General features: G+C 37.1%; 2 protein-coding genes across 5 annotated transcripts in view; one reads left to right on the forward strand and one right to left on the reverse strand.

Annotated features, from left to right (window-relative positions):
* Positions 1–15,726, forward strand: part of fancm (FA complementation group M) — a 49,780-nt gene that overhangs the window by 6,104 nt on the left and 27,950 nt on the right. The gene's annotated exons all lie outside the window — the stretch shown is intronic.
* soul3 (heme-binding protein soul3) lies at positions 1,742–13,225 on the reverse strand. Of its 3 annotated transcripts, none has more exons than XM_017302480.1 (6): positions 12,985–13,225; positions 12,615–12,882; positions 7,398–7,492; positions 5,406–5,547; positions 5,063–5,246; positions 1,742–4,063 (listed from the first exon to the last, which is right to left on the reverse strand). In XM_017302480.1, the coding sequence occupies exons 2-6, from the start codon at positions 12,862–12,864 to the stop codon at positions 3,892–3,894; spliced, it is 843 nt and encodes a 280-aa protein (XP_017157969.1). In that variant the 5' UTR covers positions 12,865–12,882; positions 12,985–13,225; the 3' UTR covers positions 1,742–3,891. The 3 variants fall into 3 exon arrangements, with proteins under 3 accessions (XP_017157969.1, XP_008398143.1, XP_008398142.1); XM_008399921.2 differs by having other exon boundaries at positions 12,615–12,885; XM_008399920.2 differs by having other exon boundaries at positions 12,615–13,225.

Below are 15,726 nucleotides of genomic sequence, written 5' to 3' on the forward strand. Positions count from 1 at the left end.
TCGAGTTGATCTTCAGTGTCAATGCATTTGCAGGCAAATTTTTGTAGGAAAATTTCCTGCAGGAGAGATTTTTGCAGGTAAAATTTTACAGATTCATTTTTGCAGTTGACTTTTTTTGGTAGTGAAATATTTGATAGCAAATTTAAAGTAAAAAAAAAAGACATATATAAAAAATGTGATCTTAGGAAGGTCAGATTCCCATGAGAATATATTTCTTTTATAGGTAGTTTGTGTGGTTGTCTGTAAAGACTGCAGGCTAAATAACTCTAGGTTGGATTCGTGATGCTGTGTAATGAACTGTAGATCCGATTTAGGTGTTTTGCTGCCACCTTCTGGTTATTTCTATTTTTTTTTTAGTCTTGAATATGTGGTAAAACCTCAGCATCACATGGCTCTCTCCAGGCTGTGTGGTTCTTTCTGGGTCAGCTAAGATCAAAAGGATTGATTTTTCTTGAAAGCATCCTCCTGTTTGACGCTGTGGTCAAGCTGTTAGTGCTGCCAGGCTGCGTTTCGGGTTATTAAAGAAGCCGACCTGCTGCTGCTCCTTTCGTCTCGCCTCAGTGTCTGCGTGTGTTTTTGTAAATGTGCAGCGAGACGGGGTTTTCTGAAACATGACGTCTGCAATTTAAAGCTTAGACACAACTGAACTTTAAGTTATTTAGTTTTTCTAGTTTGTTGTCTTTAATTACAATCAGCCGCTGGTCGACCAGCTTCTGTCCTCTGCAGTTTGGCGTCCAGTGAGCATTTCTGCAGCCAAGCAGACAGAATTTAACCACTGCTGAGAAAATCAGCAAAATGAGCCAGTCATGCAGGCAGGTGCTTGTTTTGAATTTTTCCAGCCACAGTTATCAGCTGATTTTAATCACCAGTGTTCATCTTGACTGCTTCTCCTTTCCAAGTTGTTTTTGAGACAGAGGGAGTTTTTTGTGAGTGAACATGTAGGTCAGAAGTAATGTTTTATTTATTTTAAGGTTGAGAGGAATGTTTTAAAAAGCTGCAAACATTTTAATGGCCTCTCTTTCACTATAGTTTTGTTTATCCACAAACTTTCCTGCTTAAGTTTTGTCAGATCTTTTGTAAGATGTTTCTATGGGATACTGAAGGTCAGCAATTAGCATTAAATAGAGTTTTTAATGGAGAAATACTTTATTATGCAAAGCATCACCATGTTCTACATGGATTAAGATCTGGAGTTTCCTGGACATAAACCAAAAGTTTCAATGGTTTCATCTCTTGATGTCCAGTTGTAGTGGAATAACATCATTTATAACCAGTTTGATCCTTGATTATTGGAGAATATTTTGATCCTACTCCTCATGTATCAAGGTGCTTTAGGTAAAATTATCCCTTGTCAAGCCTCAGCGACTGCTTAATACTTGTGTGTCGTTCACATTTCCTTCATGTTCGAGTCTGAAGGGTTGCAAAGTAGAAAAAAATGACTGTCAGTCCTTTCTTGGAGAGATGTTGCTTTTTTGCCAGCCGTCTTGATATTTGATGTTACGTTTTGAAGCAGGGTTTTCCGTATTTGCTCTAATAAAAACAAAGCAGCTTGTTGGTTTGAAAGAAATCACACACCCATTTTGTCTTTCCTGTGTTAATCAGCGTTATGTGCAGTTTGTGCATAATTAAACTCCTTATTTAAATTCATAAACTGTTTATGTTTAACACTACGACTAAATCCTGGAGTAAAGCTGCGTCGTACAGAGGTAGCGGTCAGATGCTAAAATTGCACATGCCAAAAGACGGGACACCAGCACATTTTATTGAACAAACAGAACACAGTAGCACTCATTTGTTGCACTTGAACATTCACAGTACATATTATCACCCCGTTGCAAAACACTAAAGAAAAAAGAAGCATGAAAACAAAGCAACAACTATAAACCCTCAAAGGGGGGAAAAAATCTGTATTCAATGGCTTTTATGCACATTAATGCTACTATCATTTGATTTAAATGAATTCTTTGGATGTAGTTGCTCTACAGTCTCAACTTCACACTAGCACAAAATGTCATTTTTGCACAACCTTTGATGCATTTTATTAGAACTGCACATTGTATTAAATTGCAGGACAGACTACAACAGGCGCTTAAACTCTGCTGGCCAATAATGTGTTTTGCCAGTTGGATGAACATTATGTCTTTAATGCCTCCATTTAATACACAGCAGCTTTCAGAGTTGAAGCTCAGGGCGAGTTGTGATTAAAGAGGGTAGCGTCACTGAAATATTCCACAATAATACCTCACCGTCATGTTTTTCTAATATCGTACAGCCCTACGTGTCATTAAACGAGCAAACTTAGTCCTTAATCTTTCTTTTTCAGAAATTAAAAAACAGTTTTCAGCAGAATTTCAACAGCTGCGTTTCCACTAATGTTGAAAAAACACAATTTTGCAGTTGCAGTGATTCTATTAAATAAGAAATGGAAATAAAATCTTTTCGCGCCATCGTCCACCAACTTCTTCCTGTCGTCTTCCTCTTCATGGTCTGCGCCAGTGGCGACATTCGGTTATAACTTATGCGATGCAAAAAATATGTTTCCATTGCAGTTTTGTGAAATAAACCAATTTCGATTTGACCAAAATACCACATCATTCTAGCACCAAAAAAGTTCTTTTCAAAATTGGTATGTTTCCAATATGCAAATCAGCATAAATTTTCTGGGAAACCCTGCATATGGTTAATGGAAACGCAGCTACAGACAGCCCCATTCTGGAGAAAAACCATCACACAGTGATCATTTATCAGGTCTACATCCAGTTTGATTTCGACACCCTGCAGAAACTGAAACGCTTTCTTTAATCGGAGACAGAACATCAGAAACATCGTCAGATTAAAAACATTAAAATCAGCTTTTCTAATTACAGCAAATATACTCAGGATTTCTGTGGCTTAATCATCTATTTAGCAGCAGTAGTGTTTGCGATGCACTAGCGAACTCTAACACCGACACAGAGTGGCCTGCAGAAATAGACAACTGGTACTTAGAAATACTTGAGTTTGTGTGTAAACAAGTCTCGGAGCCGGAGGAATGCATTAATCTTGGATCATTAGCTGAAACACGCTGTACAGAATCTGGTGCTGGTTTTGATTGTCATTTAGCAGATAGATCTGTTGGCATTTGGTTTGTTGAAGTGTGATGCCCTGGAGCTCTACATTCATTTACAACACTTCACCTTCTTTCTGTGCTTAGCTTAAATACCGCTTAGGCCACTAGCTTCGGTCCGGATAAAGTCTCCTGGATCTGATCTGATCAGGGCCTTGAACTTGCTTCACGTTCCCCAACCTACAGAAACCAACTTGTTGCTTTTAAGTCATCTTAGAAATATTGCACTCACTGCTGAGGGAAAGTATGCAGTGCGTTTAGCATCCCGTTCACCTGTAAGATGTGTTTTATTTTATTCCAGAGGAACAGCGGTGTCCTCAACATGAATGAACCTTATTATGGCTACGCAACAAACTGTGCGACCACTGAGAGCTGCTTCCTGTGGATCGACTGACCTAACCTCAGTGGATCACAAAGCGCTAACAGATGAAACCATCACACTTTACCAAGGGGGGCGCTGTGAGGAAAGGTTTATTATATCCAGCTAGAAGGAGAACAAACTGCTTCATTTAGCATTGGTTCGTGTTAATGGGTGTATGGCAGTGGTTAAGATCGGGTGAAATAAAGATCGATCTAAAACGAAGGAAAGGGAATGGTTTTTTCTCTCTTTTTTGTAGTTTTAAACTCAAAACCTATTGGTTTTGTAGTATGCTAGGCTGGTGGTTGTTTCAGGGGGAGGATGGTGACTTGAAACGGTTTGGAACCTGAGGCTGTAGCTGAGCTAGCTGGGGCAGTGTCAAGAGTTCATGAGGCTTGAGGGTCACAGGTAGGATGGTTCTGTCTGGTCAGCGTCGCTCCAGGAACCAGATTTCATTCTGACGGTTGCTGTGAGCCGGGTTGGTGTAACCGGCCACGATGAACGAATCGTTGACGCACATGCCTGGGGAGTCCAGCAGCTCCGCCATGGCATTGATCTGGTTGATGATGGTCACTTCGTTGGTTGGACCAGTAAACCCCCTGGTGGAAGGATAAAGAAAACATCTCGGGGTTTTATTTTTATTTTCAGGCTGTCCGCACATTCTTAAAAAATCTTACATTCATGTATTGGCAATTAAGGGCTTAAGAGGGTCTTAAATTTAATAAAATAACATAAGTTGACCTTGAATACCGTATATTGTATATACAGTAAATACAATATCTTTTTTATATTGTATAAAATAAGATTAAGTGGTTAAATAAAAAACGAAATATTTGATCTAATTTTTATCAGATTAATCGATTAATTGTCAAAAGAATTTATAGATTAATCGATCACTAAAAAAAATAATTAGTTGCAGCCCTACAAAAGTTTGAGTCATGTGTCAACATCTCCACGGCATTCTGTGTTTACAGGCGGTTTAGACTACCGGTAACTAGCAAGAACTTATGTTTTGCTAGTTACCGGTAGCTGCAAATTTAGAATATTACCTGCTAGTCTGGCTAGCAAGCTAGATTATATTCTAGCAACCAATATATTGGTAACTAGCTTAGTTAGAAGTAGCTACTTGCAACAATAGCTATTCTAGTAATATCAAGATAGCAAGCTATTCTAGCCAGCTTACCAGCTAGCAAGAATATATTAGCTAGAAAGAACATAGCAAACCCAAATTATTACCATGGAGCGACAGACAAAAATTACCGCCACTCGGGGAGAAACCCAACACACGGCATGGTGTGGTGACTAAAGTTTAACATTTTTCAACTTTCTTGTTTCGCGTAGATAGCACAGCTACGGGTACGAGCTAACAATTTCACATGCATAATGTCATTGGTTGGTTAGCTGGAGGTGGGCAAGCAATTGTTGCAAACCTCAAGCACAAATTAATTTGTTTTTGCCAATTGCTCACTTCTGTTGCATACTTTTAACCATATGCATCCCCAACATATAGTTTTTCAGCCTTAAATTTAATTGCAGGTAGGCTTAAAAAGGTCTTAAATTTGGCTTGCTGAAACCTGCAGCTTCTATTCTCTACTAACCTTGTGTAGACGGTAGCGGCTGGCCAGACTTCGATGACGATCTCGCCATCGTACGGCTGTGGCGGCTGGGCCTGATGCTCAATAGGAAGGTAGTACGCCACAGTGACATCCTGGGAGATCACTGAGTGGTTCTCATTTGTCCGCAATATTGTCACGATGGGCAACGTCATACCAAGGTAGTCTCCTAAATCAGACAGACATTGGAACAAAACACTTTTATTTCCATGATTCATTCTGATGGGTCATTACAAAGTTAAATACTGTCATATCAGTCATCTTGTGCATCGCAATAAATAATGGAAAATCCTTTCCAAGTCAGATGCAGCGTTGCTTTTGGACTCACCTAAGGAGTTCTGCTGACAGATGTATCTCATTATTCTCATGAAACCGTAGCAGATGCTCTGTTCGTATGTGTCCTCACGCATAGTTATGCAAGCCCAGTGGCCCTTTTCGTAGTGCCGTTTCTCATAGAGCTGCTCCCCACACTGAGACGGAAATGGCCCAAATGTAAACAAGATCCAAGCAAACTTTTTACAAATAAAATTAAACGTAACATGCGAGAAATTTCAACATTTTTAAGTTTTATTTGTTATTATTGATGTATTTATTTACTCTGGGAATTTATGTGCACTTGGTTACTGCCTTAATGTTCAGCTGCATCTCAGTAAATTAGAATATCAAAAAATATTTTCAAAAGTTTACTTTTGATCATTTACTCAAACGCTCTTGATGCTACCTCTATACACAATTCAACAGGTGTAGTCCATTTTCTAGATTTGTCTGTGTGACTGTTCTAAGGACCACACTTTTTCCTTCCACTCAACTTCCCATTAAAATACTTGGATACACTTTGAGTGTACCATCAATTGTGGGCTGGACATTTGCAAAGTAGAAGTCTGCATCTGTGATTTTATTACATTTATTCATTTAAAAAAATTTCCTATTCAATTAGTTTAATACATACAGTAAAATTAATAGAAATAAAAGCTTTTAATTTCAGAAATCCCAATCTTTTTAATGTTATTCTAAGTTATTGGGATGCATCCGTGTATCGTTTCATTGTAGTTCACTTAAAATTCACTCTGTCTTGAAACTAATTGGCTGTTTGACTAACCCAGGATTTGTTGCTGCCACATTACGACAGTTTTAAAAACGCTCCAAGAATAGTTTGCCGCACTTGGCCTTTGTTCAACCGGAGTCTCCAGCCAAGTTCTAATGAACTAATTAATTCAAGTTAAACCAATTAGCCCTTTTTTATTTATACACTTCCCTAAGGAGTTTAAAGAGCTTGAGTGACTCAAAATGTCTGCACCTGACTGGAGCGGAGCATTTTTATGTCCTGACTGTAAGTGTGTGCATGTTATGAATATGAAATAAAATAAATGAACATTTAATATTTGCTTTTTTGTGCTTAAACTACAATTCCAGTAAAATTCATATTTTCTTTCCATTATTACTTTAATAGCTACATTGAGTTGCATGTAAATAGGGGTGGGAAATATGGAGTTAAAGTTTTATCAATATATTTTGTGGTTTTTGGTAATGATAAAAGTGACAATATTACTTCTCTTTTCAGTCCAACAAACAAAAATACTCCTCTGGAGAAAAATCCCCTTTTGTAATACACTTGTTTTACGACTCCAGTCACATAAATAAGTGAGATTTGCATCACTAAACTGCATTTAATCATATCAAATTTATTGATACTCTCGTTGAACAAACAGTGCAGTTTATAATTCCATCAGTAATTGGAATTTATTATAACAATACATTTATTTATCACAATAAATGATAAGAAATAAGCTAGCATGATCATTTTTAATGACATTGAATAATACAAACTAAATGCCATTACACATGGAAAAATTATTTCTATTTTTAAAGTTATGGTGCCACATTTGGGGGGAAATGATTTCAAACTTAAATTTTTCACTATAAATTCAGTGTTTGTCTGTTAATGTTGTGTTCAAATAGTTAAAATAATATGACACACTTAATTTTAAAATCCAAATGATTAATTGTTTAGTTTGTTACTTTTGTAACGTTAAAATCGATGGCCACAACAACAAAAGTAGTATGCTAATAATATTAGGAACAATAAAGCATCTGGTGTTGACAAGTTGGTATAGGGGCCCCGGGGGCCCAAAAAGTCTTGGGCCGGCCCTGGCACTTACATGTAAAATCCTCAAACGTCTACAAAGATTGAACTCTAATTTTCTAGGTCCTGTTCTTATTACGCTTAGGTACTTCAAACCAGGTCACTGATATAATTACTAGAATAACAGCATAAAAAGACCGGGTTACCTAATTAAAGAAGATAAAAAAAGATGGATACCTTCTCTTTTCGCAGCAGGAGGGTGAATGGGACGTGCTCTCTTTGACTGCGTCCTTGGTTGTCGCTACTTAGCTGCTGAATTGGTTCTGCCATATCTGTTGAGCAGACAAAAACAGAAATTGATCAATTTTGAGGCCTATATAAACCATTCAAACCTGGTCAATTAAATTCAGTTTAATCCTTGAACTAACTCTGTTTTTTAAATTTTTTGCGTTCAGCGCAGCACATGTGGTCCTCCCGTTTGTAATCTGCGTGCAATGCCTTCGCCCCCTGCAGCTTCTTGGCTGGCAGCGTTTGCGTGTTGAGTGAGGTTCTGCCAGTAGGGCGGAGCGCGTGCCAGGGCGCTGCTGGGAGTAACGTTCGTTAGCGCCGACCCGGCCCCAATGCCAGGAACAGGAACACACCGGCGTTAGCAGCACAAGTCGGCGTCCGATTCTAACTGAACCAACTTGAATTCAGCCACAGGAGTTCAAACTTGCCGTCGTAGTTGAATCGGGTTTTGTCGGTCAATGCCGTGAAGGGCAACTGGGTCAAAGTGACCCGTCGTGTTTAGAGGATCAATGATTCTACAGCAAAGTAAGCTGCTGTAGAGAGTCATCAACTGAGAACCGATGTGTGTCCATTTTAAAATACTGTTTTATCTGATTAAGTATTCGTACTGCTCGTACTTTTCCACATTTTTCCATCCAGTTTGCGGTCCATCGACCACAAACTGAAATATACTTTATTTAATTGTAGGTTTTACCAGGTCCTGTCACATTTTACCGGAAGATGAAATGTCCCAGAAGTTATTGCGATAAACGATAATGTTGTTTTGAGACCATTTTGAAGTAATGGCATAATAATGCAAGAATACATTCTCAAATATAAATAAATTTTAAATTCTAATTAACATTTATCACTGGACCTGACATATGCAAAATAAACAAAACAACAAAATTAATTTTGAAGTCTCTAAGTCTCAAACTGTGTTGAGGCCAAAGCACCAGACTGAAGACTTTGTCATCCAGCTTTTAAGAGAAAAACGGTAAATCATGCAAAAGGAAATTATTGAGCTCATTTGACTTTTTATGCAGTTAATTGGTTTATTAATTATTACGACAGGCTTTGGCTTTATGTGACAAACGTGAAGTGACAGAAAATATCATGTATTTCAACTTTTTACTAAATCCGAAAAGTGTATGTTTTCTCATTCAGCTTCCTTCCTAAAAAGTCTTATGGCGTAAATTTTAACATTCAGGTTTCGCCTCAGATTCTAAAGTTGAATGACGTTCCGGACTTTGACTAGGCCATGCTCTGATCTCTAGCTGTATATTTAGGGAAGGTAAACCTCAACCTTAGTCAAGTATTTTGCAGCCTGTAACAGATTTTCTTGGCCCCATTCTTCTTCTCATTCACTCTCATCAGCTTCCTCCTCCCAGCTGATTTAAGAAAAACAAAAAGGCGTGATACCTTCACTGCCTCTGCCATGTTTAAGGTGTCAGTTTTTGCTTCAGAAACGGATCAGTGGCAATTAGAGCAGCTCTAGATTTTTAACTGCAGTCGCCACATTGCAAAAACTTAAAATCTTACCAAGTATTTTTGGACTAGTTTCTAGTGCAAATATCTTGGTACACTTAAAATAAGGTGGAACCAACTTACAAGTAACTTTTAAGCAAGAAATAGGAGCTTGTTTTGAGTAAATAATTCCTTAATATTGACTGGTTTCATTGTCAGATTATTTCACTCATAATATGCGCAAAATGCCATGAGTGAAATAATTTGTCAATGAAATAAGTTCATTTTCATCTTGTTGAAAAGTTACTTATGAATTAGGTTTGTTTTATTTCAAGTGTATTAAGATATTGCTGCTAAAAACCAGACTAAATATTTGGAAAGATCTCATATTTTTGCAGTTAGTTGCATGTCAGTGAATGCTAAGAGCTGCTGGGATGCAATAGTTTGTTTAATTATATTTAAATTACTTTGCATAGCTGCAGAAGTCGATTTGTTTTTTGTTTTGTTTTGTTTGGAGCACTGTGGTCATGTCAGTGCAACACAGTATCAGAACTCACTCTCTTGGGAAACTACTGGCTCCATTTTAACGTTTATTTGGACGGTGCCAACTCTGTCATCATCAGTTTTTAAGACACTGATCCTCTCAGTTAGAAAATCCCTGCAAGTGCTTTTGTTCTCGGTTGATGATGAAGGTCTGAGGGTAAAGGGAGAATTATGTTCCCGACACTTCTACTGGGACCCAGTGGGCTCACTAACTGCATTTACAGACAGGTTAATAAAGCAAGAGTGGGCGCCATGTTTGTGGTTTGTGTAAAGCTTCAGGCCCAGTCCACACACAGATTAATACAATTAATACATTTTTATGCACTTTGGCTTTTTATCCACACAAAACCCGGTTTAATATCACTAAAAATTATTACAAAAGCTCAGACCAAGGTGTAGATTTGAGAAAATGTTTGCGTGTGTACATTTGTTGCATTACAGACTGCAACAAATAATGCGCCAATCTATCCACCCATTTCCTTTCACATGATTCCCAATCGACATCGTCTTACGTTTTTAACCTACGGGTTGAACTACATGTTTAGTTCTCGACAGGAAGTCATTGTTGTTTTGATGCGATCTGATTGGCCGACTCAGGTTTTAGCTTTGCGCTGCACTGCCCTCTACGGTGTTGGCATGTTTAAAAAACAACACTCAGCAGTGGATTTGTGCTGGTTTATGTGGATGAAAACTTTTCTGAAACCGATCCTGTGTGTACAATGTTATATTTCTGTGATATTGTGTAAAAAGTATTTGTTTATAAAGACCCGGCTACTTGTACAAGGCTTAAATTGTGCTAACTGACCTGAGCTCAGGCTTGCTTTTAAACTTATGAACACATCTGAAATCAGCCGTTTGATTTTTAATGTTCTACTTCTGTGGGTCTTACTGTGTTGGATATGCACCAAACACTGGTGGCTAAAGATGGAAATTGTGACATATAATTCCGATTTTAGAATCTATAAATGTTTAACAGCCAAAAGTTGGAGAGATTTTTTCTCTATATAGAAGCTTGCTTTGAAATCTGAAAACATCTATAAATATTCATTTTTCAGGGAGATCTAACTCTCCTAAAAAAACATACAAACCAGCTGTAAGCTGAACCAGTAAACAGGAAGTTACCCAAAAAACTCGGGACTACACCCACAAATGTATTAGAGAAGTTGTTGAACTACAACTTTAGTTATGAGAGGAAACATGCATGTAAAAGCTGATCCTAGAGTTTTTACAATAGATAATTGCTGAATAAATGGTTAGTTGCAATATCTACTATTGTCAGATGAAAATTAAAAATATTAAAAATGTTAATTACTAATTACATACATGAAAAAATTGCAGTCAGTCAGTGGTTTAGCCATCAATATTAGTGACCTTAATTTTATCATGACTCTGGCCTTGAGTTCAAAAATACAAGAAGCTACTTTGAGAAAAATAAACTGACAGACACATAAAAAAGTTTTACAACCACGATGTTTGATCTGTGCTACTGCGCCAACAGAGGTAAGACATATTTTTGTTATTGTGGAAAAACTAAAATGGTGCCAATTCCTTCTTTTTACAACCAATGAATCTGTTACAAACATTCTGGGAAAATCCTGTTTTTACTTGGAAATATGCCTCTCACAATATCTGCATTTGAAAAGTGAGATAACAGCAAACAAGAAATACAAAACTCCCATTTAAATTTAGGTTGGAGACTCAGAAACATTTCGTCTGTATCCCCTAAACATTCACTTACAGTCCAAAACTAAGCCAAACTGCAAAGGCTTAATTTTATTTGACGTACACAAAGCAAACTTTTGTTTTAAAATCAGTGTCTTATAATTAAAGCAGGAATTAAAATGTTAAAGTCTAGCAAGTCAAGTCTCAATAGGTACATTGTTTCATTCTGCATGTCCAGTCAGTGATTAGCAGTTTAAGATTATTGTTATTTCTTGGCTTCACAAGGCAAAAGTCTGTCTCATAAATCACTAAACAAAAGATTAATTTAGAAAAGTTTATACATTTGACAGGATGGAAAATTAAATATGTGTGGGATAACAGCTGTTTGAGTCACACTGTAATTTGTTTACCTCTTGTGTTTGTGGACATCTAGAAAAGTGAATTCATTAAAATAATAATTTAAAAAATGTAATTTCAGTCATTTTTTTGTTTACAACTCAATCCCACAAGTTTAAATCAAGGAAAAAGACGACATGCGTGATTCTGTAGGTTGATTACGCTACCAAGTCAGTTAATATTGCTTATTTTTATTCTTTTCTAGTTAAATATAACTTTATGCCATTGTTATACTTTTTTAGTTTGTTCCCTTACAAAAAGAAATCAAGTTTGAAGATATGTCAGACTCAGTGCTGCCTGCATTTACTTTATTTACCAGACTAGAACAATTTGGTTTACATTTAGTGTAGAGCTTTATTATGTTTAATTTCACTGCAAGTTTTAATTGTTTGATTAACAGAAGGTGAGCAGAATTGTTTTAAACAAAATTCTTTAACTTGATGTTTTCAAGCAAAGTTACGGTTTCAAAATAGCAACATTTTGAAACTTCTGTCTCTTAATGAGGACAAAGACAGAAGTGTCTTCCACCCTGCCCTGCCCTCCCACACCTATTGTTGCACACCAAAAACAAAATAATTGTAATAATTTTATACAAAAATACATATTTCTTTGTTTGTGTGTAAATACCATGCAGCTATATTGTGAGAATTTCAACCCAAGCCTGGTTTACTGTAACATTTATAGCATAAACAGTAATTTTCCATTACAATTTCTAGTTTACTTTGTTGATTTGTGACTCAAAACTTTGGGAAACTATTCTACAAATGTCTATTTTTAGCCACACCAACCCTTTGCGTTAAGAAAACCGTTCAATTGTCATAATCCCAAGTGTAATTATTGCATTCAGTAGTTAAAACCATGTAGCTGAGACACATGGTTGCCTGAAGCGCTGGGACTGTCCTGTCTGGAACTGGTTTGTCTGGAAACTAGGTCACTCTGCGCTGTGGAAAGGCCTGAGACCGTTTGTTTTCTAAAGTTCATCCTGACCTTTTTAACTTATCCGACACCCAAATTAAAGTTTATACTTAAAAAGTAAAGGGTGCTGGAGAGGTGAGGCCACTTTAAAGCATTTATTAGTGAGAGTAAGCTGTGTAAGCCGGAGTTTTTGTGGATTTTTACCTGCAGAAACTTCGACTTGGTGGCCTCTCGCCACTTCCTGCCAGTAATGTAGCAGTCGGTCTGAACCGTCCTCTGCCTCCATAGTTTCTCCCTCCTCTTCCAAGCTGCCGTTGCCCGAATCTGACAGCTGGTCCTCGGTGAAGGACTCCAGGTCCTCCAGGGTGATCACCCCGTGTTGGTCGATGGCGTCGCCGCCGCCGCCGCCGCCTCCTCCTCCGCCGCCGCTCATCTGACAGCCTCCTCGGTCCATATCAGGAGTGTTAACCGTCTACTGAGAGAAACAGACCTCGAATGGCAGCTAAAACAAGCCGAATCTGTCGATTTTTTATTTTATTTTTTTAGTCGAAGTAACTGTTGTTTTTCTTTTTACTTCGTGTTCGCGTCGTCCAGATCAGAACAACCGGTACATTCAAGTCAACAAATTAGGCGCTCCTAAACTACAGCCGACGCTCGCAGCCATATTTTCAATCCCTGATTTACATCCGACGTGAATGAAACGTGTTCCTTAGCTGGTGACACTTTAAAAGAAACCCCCAAAACACCAAACCGAGCCGAGCTGCCGCCACCGTCTCCCGTGCAGAGGAGCGTGACGCTCTGGAGCTGAGGTGTCTGTGATGTTTATGAGGGCGGGCCGCGGGATCACGTGACGCTGCGGGCTCTCACAGTCCCCGCCCCTCCGAGCTGTCCGAGGTTTTAAGCACCTCTGACTCCTGTGTCCGTCTGAGTACATCCAGTTCTTCACACACAAGGATTCTTTCTGTTTCACCCTTAAACCACATATTTATATGTAGAAAGAAACATTATGTGATATTATTTATGTTTTATAAATCCTCTAATCATTTCATGACTCTTTTGGAGGTATTTGTGACCGTAAAGAAGTTAATTTGCATTGAATTGAAGTGTATGTTTACTTATTTTAAGATAAAATATGTTTGAAAAACAGAGGTTTATTATAAACAAAACTGAAAATGAGCACTAGGGGACAGCCTAGACAGGATTTTCTCTGATCTGTGTCACCGCTGCAACAGCTAACCACCATGTTGTACCCTTCAACATGCACGTAGTGAGGAGGACATTATATAATCCACTATGTTCTGGGAAGGGGAGTGTCTGTGTGAGTCCACACTGAGACTGATATGCACACTAACAATCCTCCACAAGGAGGTGGAACCTCGCAGGCTCACTGCATGGCCCCGTCTACTACAATCAGCGCAGACGGGGCCCTCACTGCTTTGCAGCAACAGTATTTACATAAAAAATTTGTATAACAACAATTTAATTAAAACAGCTCATAAATTATCATCTCTGCCCATATTTGCAGTGATATTATCATCCAAGTAATAAATATGTTACATTTTTTAATACATATATATTTTAAGTCTATTTTTTAAATAAATGCAAGCTTTGATTTCTATTTTTATTGTAAAGGTGTTTATATAAGCTTTCTCTTTTTATGGTTTCTCTTCCTTTATTCCCTAGTAAAAAAAAATAAAAGAGTGTATAAAAAACAAAGAATAAAAACACAGATTATTATATCTGTTCACTTTTCTCCTGAGTCCACTGCTTTACTAAAACAATATTTACATGAATTGAATCACATTAATACAGTAAATATATACTCCTCCTTTTTGTCTCTTCCTTTATACGCATGATTAAAAAAAGTATAAGAAAAATAAAAAATAAACACCTGCTAAGGTCAGCTGGAGTTGTCTCATTCTTATCACACAAAATATTATTCTTTTTCACTTTTCTCATCAATCTTTACAGATTAATACACACACATTAAAAGTTGATTATCTCTAATTTATTTTAGAAATTCTTTCTAAAAAAGAATTAATTTGATCAGCTTGCCTTCTATTGTATCTGTGGTTAGTATCAGTTTTCTATTTTTTTGTGATTTATTTTTACATTTATGCTCTGATAAGTTGATCCTACTTGGTTCACATGTCAAACTTGAGGCGCGGGGGCCAAATCCAGTCCGCCACAGCTTTTTATGTGGCCCTCAACACTCAACACAGCCACATAAATAGAAAAACTATATGTATAAATTAATTCAAATCAGTTTTTATTATACTGCCAAATTACATCTATGTGAAAAGATGTTCAAATTATTTAACTTTACATAACATAAAGTATTTACAGTAGTTGAAGGGAAAAAAAGACCAACACTTAAGAAATTAGCTAAAAATTGTATTTAAAGTATAAAACAACTTGCAGTTTTCCCTTCTGAACTTTCCCTGTTGTTCCAACCAGTCTAGGCAAAAATGTTGACCTCAGTAATCTGGTTCTGTGTAATCTCATAATCTGGACTTGACCGTTGTGTACGCATTTCCACACTGAGCTCCACCTGTTTGTCAGCCGACTGTGGAAAGCAGTGGAGCCGTTTTCTGCTGGGAATGTGGAAATAAGTCACTGTTTGGGCATAAATTATTGGATAAATTTAAATCTGTGCTCATTTGAAATTCCCAAAATTATTGGGAAGAGAAATTTAAATGTAGCTAGAGAAATTAGCATTATTATTTTTATTAAATTATAAAATATACCACGTCAGTGTATCCTTGGCTTCACACTATTATTCTGAGACAATAATATGAACTGATTTCCAGAACAAAACATATTTTAGTTACTCTAACCTGTTTCCAAAATGATTGAAGATCAATAAAAAACAGACACAATACATAATAAATAAAAAAATTTCAAACTCTTTATCACAATTTCTTGAATCTTCGTGGCTCTGAACTGTTTTCCAAAAAATGTAGCTAATCGTGATTTATTCACAATTTAACAAAACTGATAAATCCTTACATTAAAGCAGAAAGGGTTGTTTTATATTTTACAGTTTTTTTTATTAAATAGATCCTTAGTTTCAGTACAAAGACTTAATAACCAGAATAGTACAACATATTATGCAAAATTGATATTTTGCATGTTTTTGTACTTCCATTTAGGTCTTTACTGCTTACAAATACACCCCAAGCAGTTTCTTGGCAATAAGTTAATGTTTTTTAGCATCTCAAAAATGACCTGATTCAAAAACCTCTCACCTAGCAACCCCAGCGAAGTCTGTCCGTTACCTAGCAACCCCAGCGAAGCCCGTCCGTTACCTAGCAAC

This window comes from Poecilia reticulata, linkage group LG22 (assembly GCF_000633615.1).
Source record: "Poecilia reticulata strain Guanapo linkage group LG22, Guppy_female_1.0+MT, whole genome shotgun sequence".
Lineage (NCBI taxonomy): Eukaryota > Metazoa > Chordata > Actinopteri > Cyprinodontiformes > Poeciliidae > Poecilia > Poecilia reticulata.